The 20,779-nt window shown below is 41.3% G+C and overlaps 1 protein-coding gene across 2 annotated transcripts in view; it reads left to right on the top strand.

Moving 5' to 3' along the window:
- The window catches only part of PPFIA1 (PTPRF interacting protein alpha 1), a 121,676-nt gene that overhangs the window by 83,544 nt on the left and 17,353 nt on the right, over positions 1-20,779 (top strand). The window contains exons 17-22 of one of the 2 annotated variants that reach the window (XM_044681332.1): positions 1,387-1,416; positions 4,512-4,663; positions 6,496-6,668; positions 9,399-9,492; positions 19,975-20,056; positions 20,183-20,383. In XM_044681332.1, the coding sequence (XP_044537267.1) occupies positions 1,387-1,416; positions 4,512-4,663; positions 6,496-6,668; positions 9,399-9,492; positions 19,975-20,056; positions 20,183-20,383 (732 nt within the window). The remainder of the gene's footprint in view (positions 1-1,386; positions 1,417-4,511; positions 4,664-6,495; positions 6,669-9,398; positions 9,493-19,974; positions 20,057-20,182; positions 20,384-20,779) is intronic. The other variant, XM_044681333.1, reaches the window with a different exon arrangement.

Consider the following 20,779-nt stretch of genomic DNA (forward strand, 5'->3'; position numbering starts at 1 on the left):
GAGCAGTTGGGGATGCCATTTTATCCATTCATTTATTCTTACGTCCTTGCTTTCTTTCTTTGAATCCATAGTGTGTATTGGTTCCAAGGCAGAAGGCAGTGGGGGTTAAAGGACTTGCCCAGAGTCTCACAGCCAGGAAGTGCCAGGCTTGACTATCCACTGAGCCACTAACTGTCCCCAGGGTTGCCCTTTGGTGACTGGATCAGACACTGCCCATTTCCAGTGGATGCTTTATGCTGCTGCCCTGCCCTGCCCCCAAGGGGCGTTAGCTCATTACTAATGCTCTCCAGAAAATCTGAAGCAGCAGATTGAGTGAGCCTCTGCGTGTTGGCTAACAGCCTGTACTTCAGTGATTGGCCTTGCTTTCGCATATCGTTCTTTTTGTTTTATGATTTTAGCATCACCAGATTCATTCTTTAGCCAGACCTCAATTCCCCATTAGCCCGTAGTTTTTGCACCCACCTCCCGTCCCAGACCCACTCCATCCTATGATGAGTCTTCATGGCACTCTCCACTAGAGCAAAGTTTTGTCCTCCCCTGGGTTTTTCTTTCATTGTTTTGGTCAGCTTCCGCAATGCTCAGTCATCTCTAGTTTAACTGAAGCACCTTCTAGTGAATTCTAAACCGAAGTGACCCCTGGGTGTCTTTTTAAATGCGGGTCTTTTAAGTCACGCTGGGCTTACCTGTGGGTAATGAACATTTCACAAGATGCAGGAGGTCCCAAGGGGGAGGCCTGCACTTGCCTTTCTTGCAGGTCGGGCTGTCTGGGACCCACAGAGACACTTTGTGTTCATAACCTGTTCGGCCAACTTCATCTAATAGTAAACAGCATTGTAGAGTTTGAATCTGTTAACAACCACTAGCTGACTAGTTCAAATTATTCTGCCCTTTGCAGAAGCTTCTGACTGCTCATTGGTAACATGTGATCCTAATATGGTATCATAGAACGAGAAGCAGGTGGCTCATTTGAGAACTTCAGAGGACCTTCCAGCCCTGCATTCCATTACTGCAAAGTCTCAGAACTGTCACAATTCTTTTGCTTTACTGGCATCTCTTTGTCGTTCAGAATAATATTAAAGGAAATGGCCCACTGGCCAGGGTCTAGGAACCATGCCTCAAAGTTGCAGTGAGCAGGGTATCGAATGTCAATTCAGAACATTTCTGTATGGTGCTAGCTTTTGCCATGGCAAACATTTAGGATTGATACGACTCTGTAATACCTGAAAATATTTATCATCATTGACAATTTTCCTTTTCTCCTTCCTCTCGCTCTTTCCCACATTCCTCTTTAATGTGTTCACCTACTTGAATGTTTTTATTTTCAACTACAGAGTTTGCAATAAAACTGGTTTCTCTGAATTTCTTTTCTTTGCATGCATCTTTCAGCCTAGTGATTTAAGGAAACATCGTAGAAAGGTAAATGATTTAGCAATTTCATCAATTTTTTTGATTTTCTGTAAACTTTGGACAGCCCTATGGTGTTTCTAAGTACCACATTGTTCCCCCAAGTTGAGCTGTAGACATGACCATTCATCTCAACACCGAGATTGAGTCTTGTACCACTTGGGTAAGTCCAATCTGTCAGAGACAATCTAAGCTGCTTTTCATACAAAGATTTGACAGTGCAGAATGATCTCCTCTCACCTTGCTCTATGTATAGTCTTTTATTTAAAAAAAATTTTTTTTTGTCTTAGAGTCAATACTGTGTATTGGCTCCCTGGTGGAAGAGTGGTAAGGGTGGGCCATGGGGGTCAAGTGACTTGCCCAGGGTCACACAGTTGGGAAGTGTCTGAGGTCAGATTTGAACCCAGGACCTCCTATCTCTAGGTCAGGCTCTCAATCCACTGAGCTACCCAGCTGCCCCCTATAGTCTTTTAGAAGATATTAAATATAAGTCTTATTGTTGACTTGATTCAGTCTTGTCATTTTAAAGGTCATTTAATCCAGCCTCCCACCAATTCTGTACTTCCCTTTATGGCAGGCATTCTTCATCTTTTTTGTGTCATGGACCCCTTTGGCAGTCTGGTGAAACCTGAATTTCTCAAAATAACATTTTTAAATAACTAAAAGATAGGCTAGATTTCAGCTAGGGGAAAGGGAAGTTTGTGTGGGGTGTGTGTTGTGTGCGTGTGTGTGTACACACATATATAGATGTGCATACACACATACACACTCTACACATCTATCCACAGACTTCAGTTTGAGAAATTCTTCTTTAAAGTATCCCCTTTGGATGGTTTGTCTAGCCCAGTGACCGCCCCCTGGTGGGTGCTGCAGTGATCCAGGGGGGCAGTGATGGCCACGGGTGCATTTATCTTTCCTATTAATTGCTATTAAAATTTAAAAAAAAATTAATTTCCAAGGGCACTAAGTAATATTTTTTTTCTGGAAAGGGGGCGGTAGGCCAAAAAAGTTTGGGAACCCCTGCTCTAGACCTTGCTTCCTTCTAGTGATATTGGGCATTGTCTGCTTGGAGCAACAGCAGCTCATGACATTTGGAAACCACTCTAATTGTTCTAACTGGGTCATTTTTGCTGGTCCTTCTCTGCCTCTCAGGGACTCCTCACAGTCCATATTCTGACCTTTACAGTGGCCAGGATGAGAGCTAACCCGTTTTCCCCATGACCTTCTTGCCATCAATTATAAGTATGAAAAATGATAAAGGCTTGTATAAATATATAAATTAGTATTTTAATTAAAGCCATGTTGATAGATAAAATCATTAGACCACGCGCTTGTAAGCATTCAAAACTGCCGCCACCTCCATTACTCTCTCCTCTTTCCTGGAAGCGCCTACTGGCAAAAGAGGCCACTTCCTCCTAACCCAGGAGATTTAAACCCTTCCCTGCGTCAAGACGTAAGCCTTCCCAAGCCCAAAAACCGGAAACGGAAACCCGTTGGACCACGGGAAATGTAGTTTGATACATTTCCCAAATTTCACTTTTACACATTAGACCATCACCAGGATGTCCTCTGGTCCTATTTGCTTTCCACCCACTAGTCCCTCTCCGGCCACCTCATTCTCCAGATTCACATCTCTAGTGTCACTCACCTATGCGTCCCTCCTGAAAAGTAGTGCAGAAAGCCGACGGACTGCATGTGACCCGAGGCGGCCTGAGAGTAGAGCCACGACAGCAGTCTCACCAGCTGAGCTTCCCAGCCCCTTTGAATGGGGGGTGGCCGTGAGCCCCTTACTCCATCAGGCCTTTTTCACCCAGAGCTTCAGAGTTGTTTCAGTGAAAGGTTTTTCCATTCATGCCTGTTAAAAATGCATCTTGTTGGGTTTAGCCTATTGAAATATTATGACTAATAAGCAAATTAGAACAGAATTAAAGATTAAGCTCAGAGCCTCCTTTGCTGGGTTTTATTTTTCAGTTGTAGCTTCAGAGAGCTCCACTTTATTTGCCCTGAGCCCCAGTAAATCGAATTCACTCATTGTGCAATTTGTCAGTTTTAAACGATGACCTCAGTAACTCAGAAAGTGCCCAAGTGTCTTCTCTATGCCAAGCACGTTAGAAAGTCAGTTTGAGACAGCCATTTGCTATGGCTGCTCAGTAGATGCAATCTAATCATCATGTTTACTTGGGCGTACAGAAGCAAATACCAGTCAGTAGAGCTTCCTGGCTTGCTACTGGAAGGGGTTTATTCCCTCTGTAGCCCTTGGCCCCTTGCCTCTGCATTCAGGAAGTACTTCTGTTTTAATAACAAAACAGGCTGTGAGATCTATACCAGGTTGAATAAAATTTTTTTTTAAAGTATTTAAAGATGCTTAAATTTGCATATTCCATTATTTGTTTAGTATTATCCGCTTTGATAAATTCCAGTGATTTGCTAAAGATATAAAATCCAATAATCTCTGGACAGCTATTCTAGAAAATCTGTTTATCCCTCCAACCCATGTGGAAAATTACTAATGTGTGAACTCTTTGCCTTTGCCTTCTGGCCTGTAGAAAAGACTTTGGCTGATAGATAAGCACAATTTAAATCTTAAGGAGCCATTCATAGTCCTTTCCTAGGAATCTGATGATCTTGTAGCTTGAAGGCACCTCAGAGAATGTTGACCTGAAGTGTTCCTCATTCTACACAAGTGCTTTCTTGAAGTCCCAAACTAGATTCTGATAGCCCTAGGCATGACCTGGAACTTCGCTGAATACCAGTTTCCTCAGCTGTACGACGTGGAGAGTCATGCCTGTGCAGCTTAAAGCCTGGAATGACTATCCCCAGGGATCATTATTCTAAAAGTTGATGGCTCTGAGGTCCCGGTCATCCTAGTGCTCACAGGGACTAGGACTTAGGACTCCTGGGCCTGGGGTTCTTCCACTTGACTGCTCAGCTTCTGTTGCTGCAATAATTTCCCCTAAATTAGTGTTAGGTGGTAGGGTCAGGGTTTGACTCTTAAATCTACTCAGAGCAAATAGCATAATTAGTTTTACATTAATTATTGAAGATAATTGAAATAATCTCTTCCGTGCATATCATCACTCTTTGATAGTCTATTGAATCTCTTCTAGTTGCCAGCTTCAAGAGAAGAGGTACGAGACGACAAGACCACCATAAAATGTGAAACCTCCCCCCCTTCTTCCCCACGGTCACTCCGTTTAGACAGACTCCACAAAGGAGCTTTGCACACTGTGAGCCATGAAGACATCAGGGACATTCGAAAGTAAGTGATTACCACCTGGAGGTCTGTGGGTTTGTGTGCATGCGTGTGAGTAATGGCTACCGGCCTTGGCTGGCCAAGGAAAAGCTGCTCACATTCCCAGGTTACTGTGGACTCAATTGTAAGACATTCCATCGTTTTGCCTTTTTTATCCTGGGTGATACAGCTAACGGGAATGCTTGTCTTCTACTCTTCGAAGGTTGTAATCTCAAGCCTGATTTTAAAAATTATTGTCCTAAAAACGTTATTACATGAATATGATTCTTAACAGCTATTTCCTGAAAAAGCACCAGTATGCTACAGAGAAATCAGACTGCTGTTCATAATAACCCCTCTGGGTCAGGCCTTGAACCCGTTTCCAGTTACCGTGTACCCTTGGAAGGAAGGAAAAGGTGTCTTTGAGAAAGCCATCTCTAGTTCTGACTAGCTAGCCCCTCGCTCTGCCCTCCCACGCTCACATTGTTCCAAACGAGAGCAGTCTTAACTGTAACTTGATTGTAGAACTGGATATTTATTTCATTCTTGAAACCCAGTATTTTGAGCAGTTTTTGAGAGGTTTTGTGTTATATTTTGTGCTGTGATAACAGCCATTGGCATTATTGTGGGGACCTACTCAGTGATGCAGATAATGTGGGTATAAACCTTTCAAAGGTATGAATTCAGAGAAAGGTTTTAGAGCATTTTGGTTTGGGGGTTTGTTTATTTATACACACACACACACACACAAAATCAGACTCGTTTGGGGGTTTGTTTATTTATACACACACACACACACACACACACACACACACACACACACACACACACACAATCAGACTCGTGGGTTTCTGAGTACAAACCACTAATTTCATTGTGAAGGCAGTAATAAATGACCAGTCTCCTCATCCCCAAAAGAATTACAAATTCTACCTAGCTGCAAGTCCTACAGATTTTACAGATCTCTTATCTTTTTTTTTTAAACCCTTTCCTTCTGTCTTAGAATCAGTACTATGTTGGTTCCAAGGCAAAAGAGTGGTAAGGGCTAGGCAATGGGGGTCAAGTGACTTGCCCAGGGTCACACAGCTAGGAAATGTCTTGAGTTCAGATTTGAACCTCGGACCTCCCTTCTCTAGGCCTGGCCCTCAATCTACTGAGCCACCCAGTTGACCCCTTAGATCTCTTATCAGAAGATACAGTCAGTAGAGTGCTAGGCCTGGCATCAGAAAGACCTGAGTTCAAATGTGACTTCAGACACTTTAGCTGTGTGACCCTGGGCAAGTCATTTCACCTTTCTCTGCCTCAGTTTCCTCATCTGCAAAATGGTGATCATAACAATACTTTCCAAGGTTGTTTTGAGGATCAAGTGAGATAACATGTAAAGCTCTTTGCAAATCTTAAAATGCAGTGTGAATGCCATCTGTTGTATCAGTTCACAAACTATAAAATCCCAAAGAAAAGCATTTAAAACTCCAACAAATACCTCTTTGTAGCACTTGCTGATGTGGGAGCATTCTTTTACTTTCAGTCTTGAATTCCCAGCTTTTACAATATGCTTAATGCAATTTGTGCACAAGGAGGCAGTTTCAAATGAAATCTTTTTTAAAGGAGAAATTAAAATCAAGCTGGAAGTGAATCTGAACTTTTTTAAAAATCCTTTCCTTCTCAGATTGTTTGTATTCCCTAAATTTTCCTTACTTGTATTTGAATTGTCACAACACCCCCTCCCCATTTTTTTTTTTTTGATGTGATGAGTCTGGAAGTTTTGTTTTTAAAAAATGTGAGAGTAAGGATTATAACTCTTAATCTTTTCATTTCATGATACATACTTTAAGGATTAAAATTTTTTTTGTTTCAAGTTCCACAGGTTCACAAGATGGTCAAGTAAGCAATCCTAGCAGCAGTAATAGCAGCCAAGATTCCCTTCATAAAGCACCGAAAAAGAAGGGAATCAAATCCTCTATTGGTCGTTTGTTTGGTAAGAAAGAGAAGGGTCGGCCTGGACACCCTGGCAAAGAGTCCCTTGTGCAAGGTTGGTTATTTTTCAGTAGTTTCTGTAACATTTTGGAGTTGGAGAAAGTTAATTTCTTCAAACAAGAGTGCTTTGATTTTTCAAATGAATTTCAGTACACAATTTACTGAGAAAGTCATCTTAAATATCAATGAAATTGCCAAGTTATGTTGTGAGAAAGACCCTGAATGTGGGGTTTGCAATCCAAAAGACTTCCCCAGCTACTGTTGCTTGTACAGTTCGTTCTTGAATGAAAAGCTCATCTTAGGGCAGCCCCAGGAGATGATTGAAGCCTTGAAGACCATCATTCAGTGAGGAAGAGACCCAGGTGGCCCCACTCACTTTGGGAGGGCTTCTCTCAAGTCCCCTCCTGCTTTGTTGTGATTTCTGCCCAAGGCTGTCGGGTCTGAATGCTCTCTGAAGTTTGACAGGAGGAATCTCCTTAAATCTTGCTCATAATTTTTTTTTTTTTTTTACCCTTGTACTTCGGTGTATTATCTTATAGGTGGAAGATTGGTAAGGGTGGGCAATGGGGGTCAAGTGACTTGCCCAGGGTCACACAGCTGGGAAGTGGCTGAGGCCGGGTTTGAACCTAGGACCTCCTGTCTCTAGGCCTGACTCTCACTCCACTGAGCTACCCAGCTGCCCCATAAATTTTTTAAATAACTGTGAAAATTGGAAATCAGGTGTCACAGCCATCCTTTTCAGTGATGTTCATATGGCCTCAAGTGTGCTCTTGAGACCCCTCCTCCAAACAGGTTCTTCTCTGCTGGCTGCTCTCCAGCTTGTCAGTGCCCTTCTTTGCATGTGATGCCCACATCTGAGTAAACTTCATCCACACTGGGCAGCACTCATCACACACATTGAACTTGCAGCCATTGGAACCCCCAGATCATTTTCAGATGGGCATCTGCCTGGCTATGCCCCCATGCTGGGACAATGGAAGTGGGTTTATGGAATCCATTTTTCTTAGATTTTGCTTACTCCAAGCCTGTCTAGAACGCGAGATATTTCTGCCATTTTGTTTCTCTGCAAATTGGATAAGCCCAAATAGATCCCTGCTGCCCTCTACTGTAGGGACCTTTCATTGAATGGAATAGCCTCTGGCGATTTAACCATTTCTGAACCTACCTCAGCACATTTTTACCTAGCTTTACCCATTACTGAAAGCTAGAAGTCTCTTTAATGTGTTTCAGAATGTTTTGGGAAAGCAAAGTTCATATCGTTAGCATTAAAGAGTTTGGTTTAGAATCCCTCTGAGGCTTCTCCCAACTGTACAAGTTCTTATCAGGCCCTGGGAGCCTGAGAGCTTTCTGCTCCATCACCTGATGGACTAGATGCTTCAGGGATGTGTAATGACAGTGTTTGGAAGAACTCAGAGAGTGCTAATCAGATCTTCCTTCTTCAGAGAAATCAGTAAAAGGCTCCTTGTGAGAGAAGTAGTATTGGGGAGGGACCCCGATTCTTCCCAGAGTTGGATTTTGTTTACTAAAAGATACACTCCACAGAGAGAATGCTATTTAGACTGTCATAATTGATTTGGATATTGTCACTGTCTAAAGTTATTTCCAGCTCGGAAGCTTCTAGCACTACAGAACAGTGGAGCTTTGACACGATGACATTACTTCCCTGGAAGTCTGTTCAGTGAACAAGGCAGAAGTGTCCTGGCGAGGGCTTGCTACCTGGGGGTTTGCCCTTGATCCCTTTTCAAATCTGTCCCTGGGAGTGTTTGCTGGACACCTTGGAGTACCTTTGAGCCAGCAGTATTTTCATATTCCTTTTCCCTACACTCTATATCCAAAAGCCAAAAACATTTTTTTTTTACCCCCAATAAATAGCTCTTCCCCATCATTGATTTTCTTTGTAATTCTAGATATTTTATATAATTTAAAACATTATCTTGAGAAGAAGTTTTTAGGCTTTACCAGCCTGATTGCCCAAAGGATCCCTGGTATAAAAACAGTTAAGGATCCCTGTCCTAGAGATGTCCGTGTGGAAAACTGATGTGGAGGGGGCAGACAGTGGCACTGGGATAGAAGGAAGCTAAGAAACCTCTGGCAGGTTCAGTTCTGACCATGAGCACCTCAGCTTCTTATAAGCAAAACGAGTTTGTGAACCAATTGAGAGAAAGTCATGAATGTCTTCAAGGGTTGTACCTGTGTGACTATGCCATCCTAATTAGATTTCCTTCTGCCTTGACTCGCTTGGCTCATCTTCCCCTCCTTTCCTATATACAGAACAAAAATTAAGAAGCTCTTTCTCTTCTCCCTCCCCCCAACACACCCATAGCCAGTTGTTTTTGTACGTTTTGCTATTTACATTCAAAGTAAATTGATTTATGAAGCCATCACAGACCATAAACAGCTGCAAATGTGCCTTTGCCCATAACATTGTAACCTCATATCCAGAAAGAGGCCTCTGACTTCTGAACAGCATCATTTGTGCTGTTGTTGTCCAATTAATACGTCTTTTAATCAGTATTAAGCACATTTGAGTCCTGCTCAGCCTTGGTTTTTAAATCCATGGGGCTGTCACTCGCTGTCTCTAGAGAATTGTAGGCTAACAGCCGCTGGTTGTTCCCTGTGACGAAAGTCCTTTCCCTCCCAGCAGTTTATCCTCTTAGCTGCCGACTCAAGTGTGTGCACCCTGGGAATTAGCACAGGTCTTTTTGGCATGTCTTTCTGAGAGTTTGGGGGGAGGCGAAAATGACTTTTCTCTGGTAGTTAACGCTGGTCCCTTTTTTCTTTCTAGCTGGTGTAGCGGACACAGATAACTCCTCTCCAGATGCTTTAGGAATTAACAAATTGGGAGGGCAGGCTGAGAAAAACCGAAAGCTGCAGAAAAAGTGAGTTACTTGGCAACCTTGTTCTGTTTCACTGACTTCTTTGCAAGGAATCACTTATTTTAATGGATATATTTGTTTAATGGAACTATTCAATGCTTTATATATGCATTTTACTTATTTCTTCATGAGAAAGAGTAACTGGGATAGACTCTTTAATGAGCCACTTGCTAAAAGACTTAATGGCCAGGAGACATTTCTGTAAATTCTGAATTCCATCCGCAGCTGGTTTTCAAAATAGAAGCTTGTCACCTTTAAAGTAGGCCTCCTCAAAAATGATGAAACATCATCCGTTATAGGCTTTTCTCATCTTAAAGGATGGCTGCCCCAGTTCTGGGTACTCGTCCTCCCCAATTCATGGGTGGTTTTTTTGGCTTCCCCTCTATTAGTTTATTAACATTTCAAATTTTTTCCTCTAAAACTCCCAGCTATTTTCAGGACAAGACAGTGAACATTATTAAGTGCCGTCTGTGGGCGAGGTGGAATTATGCTACGTTCTGGGGCTACAAAGAGAGGTTTAAAAAAATAAAGAGTTTTTGCTCTCAATGAACTCAATTGAATAGGGCAACAACATGCAAATAACTTTGTAAAAATAAGACACTGTGTGTGTGTGTGTGTGTATGTATGCGTGTGTGCACACACATGGGCATACTCGTGTAGATATGGTACATGGGATATAATCTCTAGGAAGCCACTATTAATAGAACCTGGGGAAAGCTTCTTGTAGAAGGTGGGATTTGTGTTGAGATTTTTTCACATCAAGCCAGTGTAGCATGTCTACTCCATCTTGTATTTGTGAAGCTGATTTCCCCAAGTGAAACACATGCCAAACGTCCCACCTAAATTTCCTCTCCAACACCTCAGACCAACTTGGCCAAATTCCCTCCTTTTTGATTTGACCTCTTAAGGTAAAACCTGGGGTTAACTTATATGTTTTATCTGGGTTCAGAAGGGTGAGGAGGAGACAGGAATATGGGCAATAGACTGGGACCAAACAAGTTAGGGAAATTGGGTTTGGCAGTTTGGGGAATGGTAGTGGACAGGAGTGACTGTTGGGCCTTCACTGTCACACCTAGCCTAGCCGCCTAGCCAGGGAGTCTGTGAGACTAACAAGTGAGTAGACTGACAAAAGCTTTTATAAACAAGTTTAATTCAGTGAACTCTAGTTTTAAAGAAGGGAAAATGGGGTTCTAGTCTACCAGTCTATGGGGAAGCCTCAGGGTCAGGGAATGAACTTATCTACACTAAGCTAGAAATGATAGCAGGGCAGGGCACAATGGAGATCAGGAATGAAAGTGGGATCCTCACTGCTGAGTCCTGTCAAAATCTAGTGACGATACAGCTTTCCTACGTCTTCAGCCAGTACTCCTTCAGTTGGGTAAGGCAGGGAGCTAAACCAACCTGAGCTGACCAGCAACCCAGGTTAGGTTTTATAGTCTCACCTTAGCCTCCCTCAGGCAGATGACTTTCCTCCTTCTGGATATCAGGATACAAACTCCTCTGAGGTCTCCCAGGGGGTCAGTTACAACTTGTCCCCAGCCACCATGGAGTCCCTCTCAGAGAAAGAAGCACAACTTCCTGCTTCCCCATTCCATTTAGAATTCTCCAGCCCTGCTTGCCAAGCCTCCCAACTAATCTTAAACATCTTATTAATGTATCTTATAACAGACCCAACTCTTCAGCTCGTTACGATCCTGGTTAGCCCCTGACTTTTTCACACTGCTGTCCCTCCTGGCCTTATATCATTGGCTAATTGGATAAGCATCCTTCTCCCTGAATCCAGGTCATGGACGGACCTGTTAAATGGCTTTTCGCCAAGCTGAGATCCCTGGGGCCCTCTAGGAGAGGGATTTCTCTAGGTCACTAAGAGAGATCCCAGGCCATTGGTAGCTTCTTTTTTGGCCTGTTATTCCCCTAATTAGGGATCCCTTGGATTCAGTCTCCATCTTGCCATGTTTTCCACAAAAATTTGAGAAATTTTGTCAAATCAGCTAAACCATACCTACTTTTCTTGGTGTTCTAGTCCAGTCACTCTCTCAGAAAAAGGTAACATGTCTCCTGACATGATCGGTCTATTGATGAAGTCAGCCTTCCCTTGAGTGGTCCCTGCTTTTCTGCATGGCCCCTGGTCATTTCATCTCTGTTTGCCTTAATCTATTGGAGAAGGAAATGGCAAGTCCTACCAGTATCTTTACCAAGAAAACACCAAAGACTGAAACAACTGAACTACAGCATCCTTCTATTTGACTAGTGAATGTGTGTGGGTATGAGTTCATCTGCCCTGATGGAGCTATTGAGAATCGTGGGAGGCTTCTTGATGACATCCCTACTCAACACAACAGGTTTTAGAAAACTCATTGAAGCTGCTTTTCATTTTAGGCATTTTGAAGGGAGGAAAGTAGAACATGAATTGTCAGTTGTGTGGTTTGCCTTGTTTTAAATAAAATCCAGCTCTCACTGACATGGTTTTCTCACGTCTAGTTTGTTGATAGGAGGTTTGGCCAGTGACTGGTCATCATTACTGACCCCTACAAAGTCCGGTGACAGTGACCAAGTCTTTGCGTAAGAGTGAAAAGACTTAGACATGTTCAGTATCTGTGACAGCCCAGGACTATGGCCTGAAGGGAGCACGGAGTCTTGCTTATACCTTTTCTGCTCTGAAGTAGGTCGTTATCTTTGATCTCTTTGAACACCAATGTGGAAAAGTTAAAAATTGATGAGCTTGACAAGGAAGAGGGAATCGATAAACTCGAAAGTAAAACTGAGCCTGCTTCTATCATCTGTGAGATAACCAGAGAATGGAAAAGAAGATTGAAAGCCGATGGTCAAGGGGTGTATCTGTGCTTGTGATGGCAGGGAGACCAGGAGGGATCATTCTCAGGGCATTTAATACCAAACCTAGGGGTTTGGTCAGAATTAGGCATGTGGACACGGCCATTTCTGGTGGTTTGTGAAAGCCCCAGAGACAAACAGTATTAGGGAGGGGGTGCATTTCCAGGGTTTGGTGTCTCCAGCTCTGCTTCTGTTGCCTCCTGGGAAATTTTGGTCCTGAGGTGAAAGGAATGGTTCTCTTTGTTTCTTCCCTTTCATATTCCATTTACCCTCTGAAGGCCACAGTAGCTGCTGCTGAGCTCTGTGTTATCTGGAATAGGGGCCTGGACTGATTCTTCACTGAGGGATAGGGGAGTAGGGAGGGAAGAGGGAAGAAGAAACAAGTTATCTTTTTAGAGAATCCATTGTATAGGAAATGAATTGCAGATTCCAAAATGGGGTTTTGTAGGATGCCTTATGGCTTCCACAAACATTCCATTTGGTATCCTTTTCATTTTTCTCCCTTTTAAAGACCCTTACTTTTGGTCTTAGTATCAGCTCTAGGACAGAAGAATAGCAAGGGCTAGACAATAGGTATTAAGTGACTTACTTAGGGTCACACAGCTAGGAAATCTCTTGAGTCTAGATTTGAACCCAGGTCCTCCTATCTCTACGCCTGGTACTCTATCTACTGTGCTATCCAGGGACCCTATTGTCTCCCTTTCTCAGACAGCCTTTGGCTGTCCCCGTGTTTAATGATGGGTCATTGTGGGTCTTTTTAAGGTCCAGCTTTGCACCTGAATAGTTGCATGAGTGCTGAGGGAGAGGTGGAATGATTGGATGGATGAGGGAGTGAAGCAGCACAGACTGTTAACTAAGTCTGGGTTCAGGTTGCTTAGTTCTTTCAGGGCCCGGGCCCTTAGTAAATGTGAACACATTCTTGCAAATGGAGTTCATCATCGCGACCAGTTCCCATTTCCTAACAGGGGTTTTCCTTTTCTGTTTCTCCCCTGGCCCTCTAGGGTGAAATCAGGGTAAGTCTTTTGGTAGATTCTGTGTGTTGGCTTTGCTGTCAGACATGTTCCATTTTACTTTTTAAGTCCTGAGAACACTTTCATTTGGGTTTCCCAAGGACATAGTTCCAGTTTGGGCATGGAATTCAAGGGACACTTCCATGCCGACGAAGTGTGTTCTGTCTTCTTTTCTTAAAGCATGGTGTGTATTTGTGATGTGTATGTTCAGGTATTTTAAAATGCATCTAAATGATAAAGACGTGTCTTTTTTTTTAATGATGAAGCTCCTTCCTTGTGTTTAAAAACATCACCACCTCCACTCTTCCTTCCTTCCCCTTCGTGGCTGGAGGCATTCTTGGGTGTTTGAAGACTCTGCCCATGGAGTACCTCTGCAAGCAGGGACTGACATGGGGGGGTGGGCAGATGGAGGGCATGGCTCTCCTCACTAGCAGGCCATTGGGAGGGAGGGCCCACACTTCTGCATCCGTGATGGAATCCAAATTTATTAGGATGACATATTTTTAATTGACATTTTTATTGACTAAAACATTTAACATTTAATTTCCCATTTTGGAGGAAACACAGATTTTCTATCAATAGAAATTTAAATTGATATGCTAACTTTCACACGGCTCTTTTCAGAATAGCTCAAAGCTTTTTCTATAGAGCTTTGCTTATTTAAGCAAAATAATTAGCCCAACACTTTTATAATCTGAGTGCCCCAAGGAGGCAAACAGGAATTATTTATTAAACACCTGCTGTGGATGGAGATGTGGGAAAACTCATTTTTCTGAATTCAGACACTTACTAGCTCTGTGACCCTGGGCAAGTTACTTCATCCTGTTTGCCTCTGTTTCATCATCTGTAAAATGGATTGGAGAAGGAAATAGCAAACCCTCCAGTTTCTCTGCCAAGAAAACCCCAAATGGACACAGAGTCAGAAGCAACTGAATGGATTTCATTATCATCTCTGTACATAGGACTTGGAGTTCTGGTCACTCTCCCAAATTTTGGTCTCACATCACCAGTTGTCTGCTAAGCATTTCAAACTGTTATTTATTGGAGAAATCTCAAACTTAATGTGACCAAAAGAAACTTCAAATATACAAAATATCCTCCCTCCCCAAGTGATCTCACTTCCTGACTTTCCTATTTCTCTGCGTCTAGTCTCCCAGACTTATAGCCTCAGCATCCTCTGGACTCTCCCTCTCCTCCATGCCCTGTTTCCAGATCTTTCCATTTCTATCTTATAGCATCCTTCAGAAAACTACCTTTCTCATTTACCTAGCCCACCGCCTTAGTTCAGATCTCATCGTCTCTCATGTGGACTATTTGTTGCAGTTCAGTCTCCTCGACTATGTTTTTGAGGGCTCTGGTCTGTCCTCCTCATAGCTTTTCCTGAACTGTTGTTGATAGGTCCAAATTGCACCCCTTTATCCTGTGAGGGGTTCCCAAATTGCCTCTGGGATCAAGCATGAACCTCTCCGTTTAGCATAATTGACCGTATCAATAACCAAACTAACAGAAGTCACAAGATTATCTCAATAGATGCAGAAATGACTTTAGACAAAATACAATACCCATTCCTATTGAAAACACTAGAAAGAATAGGAATAAATGGGCCTTTCCTTAAATTGATAAGTAGTATCTACCTAAAACCATCAGCAAATATTATCTGCAATGGAGATAAGTTAGAAGCCTTCCCAGTAAGATCAGAAGAGAAGCAAGGATGCCCATTATCTCCACTAACAATACTTAATATTGTTAGAAATACTAACTTAGCAATAAGGAAAGAAAAAGAAATTAATCATTCTTCACAGCTGAAATGATAGCATACTTAGAGAACCAACTAAAAACTAGCTGAAATAATTAATAACTTTAGTAAGTAGCAGGATACAAAGTAAATCCACATAAATCATCAACATTTCTATATGTTATGAACAAAGTCCAGTAACAAGAGTTAGAACAAGAAATTCCATTTAAAATCACTCTCAACAATATAAAATACCTGGGAATCTGCTTGCCAAGGCAAATGCAGGAATTATCTGACCATAATTACAAAACATTTTTCACCCAAATGAAGTCAGATCTAAACAATTGGAAAAATATTCATTGCTCATGGGTAGGCTGAGCTAATATAATAAAGTGCCATACCAGTCAAACTATTAGATAATTATTTTATACACTAGAAAAAACAATAACAAAATTCACTGGGAAGAACAGAAGGTCAAGAATATCAAGGGAACTAATGAAAAAAATGTGAAGGAAGGAGGCTTAATAGTACCAGATCTCAAACTGTACTGTAAAGCAGGAATCATCAGAATAATCTGGTAATGGCTAAGAAATAGAATGGTAGATCAGTGGAGCAGATTAGATACACAATATACAGGGGTAAGTGATCTCAGCAAACTTATGTTTTATAAGCCCCAAAAGCCCAGCTTTTGGAATAAGAACTCACTATTTAACAAAAATTTCTGGGAAAACTGGAAAACATTATGGCCGAAACCAGGTAATAGACCAATATCTCATACCCTATACCAAGATAAAATCAAAATGGATATATGATTTAGATATAAAGAGTCATACCATAACTAAATTAGGAGAACATAGGATAGTTTACCTACCTGGCAGATCTTTGAAGAAGGGAAGAATTTATGACCAAAAAAGAGGTAAAGAGTATTTTAAGTATTTAAAAATGATTTTGATTCTATTAAATTAAAAAGCTTTTGTACAAACAAAACTAAAGTAACGATTAGAAGGGAAACAAACCGAGGGAAAAGTTTTTATAACAAATATCTCTGCTAAAAGTCTGATTTTTCAAATTTATGGAGAACTAAGTCAAATATATAAGAATACAAACCATTCTCTAACTGACAAATGGTCAAAGGATATGAACAAACAGTTTTCAGATGAAGAAAACAAAGCCATTAATAATTATATGGAAAAAAGTTCTAAATCTTGACAAGAGAAATACAAATTAAAACAGTCCTGAGGTACACCTCACACTTATCAGATTGGCCAATATGGCAGCAAAGAAAAGTAGTAAATGTTGAAGGAGATGTGACAAAATTGGGACACTCCTGCATTGTTGGTGGAGTCGTGAAAGGACCCAACCATTTTGTAGGGCAATTCGGAACTATGCCCAAAGGACTATAAAACTGTACCACCACTGGCTCTGTATCCCAAAGAAATAATAAAAAAGGGGAAAGGACCTGCTTGTTCAAAAATATAATAACTCTTTTGTAGTGGCAAAGAATTGGAAATTATGGGGATGTCCATCAAAAATTGAGGAATGGCTAAACAAATTGTGGTACATGTTGGTGATGGAATACTATTGTGCTATAAGAAATGATAAGCAAGATGATATCAGAAAAAGCTGGAAAGATCTGCAGGAAGTGATGCAGAACGAAATAAGCAGAACTGGGAGAACATTGTGCACAACAGCAATATTATTGTTTCAGCAATGCAGTGATCTGGGACGATCGGGAAAGACTTATGAAGGAGATTGCTATGTACCTCCAGAGAAAGAACTGTGGGAGTTGTCTTTCACATCAGTGTATTTATGATTTTATTTTGGGATTTTGATTATGTGTGAGTTTGCTCTTACAACAATGACTAATATAGACGTGTGTTTTGCATGACAATAAAATAAAGAACACCAAACCCCTCTTTGAGAGGACAAGCAATATGAACTATATGTGTAAAGTCACGTAAAACGTATGCCCATATTAGCTCTTTTGCAAAAGAAAATACAGACAAACCCCCCAAAAAAGAAAAATAAAGCATTTGTACAAGTCTGCTTTGATCTATGTTTAGACTGAATCGGCTCTTTCTCTTGGGCTGGCTGGCACCCATTGATCACTGTGCAGTATTACTTACTGATACTCTTTCATTGTTCTCCTGGTTTGCTCACTTCACGTTAGATCATTTCATGGAAGTACAGGCATTTCTTAATGCTAGCTAGAGGGACAGAGGCTTGAAGCTGCAAGCAGACCCTGGACCCAGAGATGGAAAAGCAGATGCCACTTTCTCTGTTTGGGACATACCTTGTAGCCATTGATGAGGGACCTCAGAGGGGCTGCTCTTCCAATTTCCCCTTTGTCCCCCTCCAGAAAAGGGGAGTGCAGGAGAGAGCTCTGGCTGCTGCTCTCATCTTTGTTTTTCCTTTAAAATTTTTATTAAGAATTTAAATTTGAATAGAAATATGAGCAACTAGAGTTGTTTAGTACCATTACATGTAACTGAATTCATACTGTAAATGACTAAATAACTTCTTAACGGCTCCTATTCTCTCATCAGTATTTTTTGTCATTCTCCATCATTTGTTCCTTCTGTGATAGGAAGTTGGAGGGAATTCCAGTATTAGGGTTCAGCTCTTTTGCTTTGTTTGCCAGATGGTTTTACCGAACGCTTAGACTTCCACATCCTGTCAGTCTTATTTGCATCACAGGATTCCATGACAGTAATGTGCCCCCATATCATACCTTTATATTTGTAGCATTTTGCAGTTACTACATGTAACTATTATTAAAATCTTGTACGAAGTACCTTTTAGGCTGTCTCTGATGAGGGATAGAATGTTTCTTCTCCTCTCTTGGAGCTGATGAACTAGTTGACTCTTGCCCTTTTGACATGCGAATGGGGAAGGGAACAAACAGTTATTAAATGCCCACTAGGAGCCAGAGCTTGTTTAAATAAGCACTCTACAGGTATTATTCTCATTTGGTTCTCTTAACAACCCTGGAAGGCAAGGTAAGGGCTGTTGTTTTCCCCATTTTACCAATGAGGAAAATGAGACAAACAGGTAAAAGGACTGGGGCACTTAGCTTGTTGGTGACGGAGAGATTTGAACTGAGTTCTTCTCGACTCCTTGCCCATCACTCTGTACTATATCACCCTTTAGCCACATACTTGTGTACTCATTTTTTTGGGATTTTAGAGTATAATGTCTTCTAAATTAGCAGCTGGGCTTCATTTTAAGCTATTGAACCCATAACCAATAATCCAGAAGGGCTTTATCTCCACCTCTTCCCAAAACTCCTGGCTTTCTATTTTCCCTTTCACCTTTAGGAATTTTTTTTTCCTTTTGTTTAAAAAAAATCCCTTTAATTCCTGCTGAAACTGGCTAACACTACTCCATGTGAATTTTTTTTAATTGTAAAATGTTTATTTTTTATTTTACTTATTTTGAACCTAAGAATAAATAAAACGAGAATTTTACTGTATCAGATAGAACAGAAAAAGTGAACCATCCAAGGAATGATGAATTTCTTTTATGGACAGCTTGCTTTTTTTAATGCAAATTTTTTGTTGTTGTTGTTGCTTTTTCTGTTTAACTAAACATAGAATTTTCCAAACTGTCTTTTTTCCATGGTGCTTCCTTTCAGCTTTCCTTCTGTTCTTTTTCAAGAGAATTTTGAAAAGTCCTTCCCTTTCCCTCCTTTGGTCAGCCCCATCACTTGCCTTCCTTCTTCCTCTCCCCCCACTCCAAAGTTGAAATAAATATACATCTGCATAGTCGAGGAAACCAAGTCATATTGGCAGCATCTAGAAATGCATGTCTTGTTCTGTATCTATGTAGTCATGACCAAACTTCTTAAATCTTTCAGAGTTTTGGGGTTTTTCTCTAGAATGTTTTTGCTATTGTATAAATTGTTCTCCTTGTTCTCCTTACTTTTTCTGGTCACTTATATGTCTCCTAAGCTTCTCTGAAACCGTCTCTTTCATCATTTTTTATGGCACAATAATAGTCCAATAATTCATTTACTATAATCTCTTCACCCTTTCCCTGTTTGATAAATAACTATTTTATTTCTGACTATATAAACATTTTTGTCCTATGCTTCCTTTTCTCTCTCTCTCTTTTTTGCTCTCTTTGAGGTATAGACCTAGTAGTACTATATATGGGTCAAATGTGCACAGCTTAGGGCAGTGATGGACAAACCTTTTAAAGAGGGGGCCAAAGGAAAGGAAATGCTCATCTGTCAGCCTGTTTCTAAGGCAACTCTTTCGAAGTTTCATTGTATTGTATCTTACTCATTGTATTCATCAGATTAGGAATAATGTCACATGGTGGGATAGAACATTTAAGGGGGCCCACATCTGGCCTGTGGGCCATAGTTTGCCCATCACTGGCTTAGGGAATCTGGGGGGGAGTTTCCAAACTGCTTTCTAGAACCAAGAATCATAGCTCCACCAACAGTGTATTAGTGCCTCCTGGCCCCTCCTTTTTGACCATTTTGCTAATTAATGGATACGAGGTACAGCCACAGAGTTGTTCTAATTGCATTTCTTTACTTATTAGTGATTAGGAGCATTTTTCTTGTGTCTTAACAGTTTGATTTCTTCTTTTTGAAACTTAGATCTTCTTAACCTTTGACCATTTGTTTTGGGGGGACAGTTAAGAATCAAGAAAGAACTCTAAAAGGGGAGGAATTAAGAGAATGTGAGAATTACTTTTCTTTTGGTCATACTTTCTGATACCTCCAAAGTTATGTTAATGTGGTAGAAAGTCCTGCATTAGCCATATTGCTGATGTGTGGAATTAGGCAAGAGGAATGACTATAGTTTGTTTGTACAGAGACTGTCAGAAAAATGTTAGATAGCCATCTTCCCGGTGTTTTACAAACTTTTGGACTCTTATTTTGTTATTGTTTTTCAGGCATGAACTGCTTGAGGAAGCTCGAAGACAGGGCCTGCCATTTGCACAGTGGGATGGGCCAACTGTGGTTGTCTGGCTCGAGGTAATGACATTTATGAAAATATTTGAAAGGGGATTTTCTTGAATATTTGCAGGATGTTTCATCAAATATAAATCTGTCCTCTGGGTAGGGGACAATGCTCAGTTCTATCATGTCTTTTTTTCCCAGCTGTGGGTCGGGATGCCTGCATGGTACGTGGCAGCTTGCCGAGCAAATGTGAAAAGTGGGGCCATCATGTCTGCCCTGTCAGACACTGAAATACAGCGGGAAATTGGAATCAGTAATCCTTTGCACAGGTTAAAATTGAGGCTCGCTATTCAAGAAATCATGTCCTTGACAAGCCCTTCTGCTCCACCTACATCAAGAACGGTAAGACCCAGAGAGTCCAAGAACCTCCTGAAAGTCATAGGGCCCTTTTCATTTTTAGTGAAATTCTTTACAGATCTGAAATGGTGGCAAACAAATGGGGAGGGCTGATGGATAATTAAATGGGATGTCTGTGCATGGTTTGTGCCCTGGGTCTTGCCCATCGTAAGAGGTCTCAAAAAGTATTTGTTGGAAGAATTTAAAAGAAACTTTATAAAAGTGTCTGTAGGGGGCAGCTAAGCAGTCTGGATAGAGAGCCAGGCCCAGAGACAGGAAGTCCTGGGTTCTAATCTGGCCCCAGACACTTCCTAGCTGTGTGACTTTGGGCAAGTCACTTAACCCCCATTGCCTAGACCTTACTCTTCTGCCTTGGAACTAATACTTAGTATTGATTCTAAG

The sequence above is a fragment of the Gracilinanus agilis genome, chromosome 6, assembly GCF_016433145.1.
Source record: "Gracilinanus agilis isolate LMUSP501 chromosome 6, AgileGrace, whole genome shotgun sequence".
Classification (NCBI taxonomy): Eukaryota; Metazoa; Chordata; class Mammalia; order Didelphimorphia; family Didelphidae; genus Gracilinanus; species Gracilinanus agilis.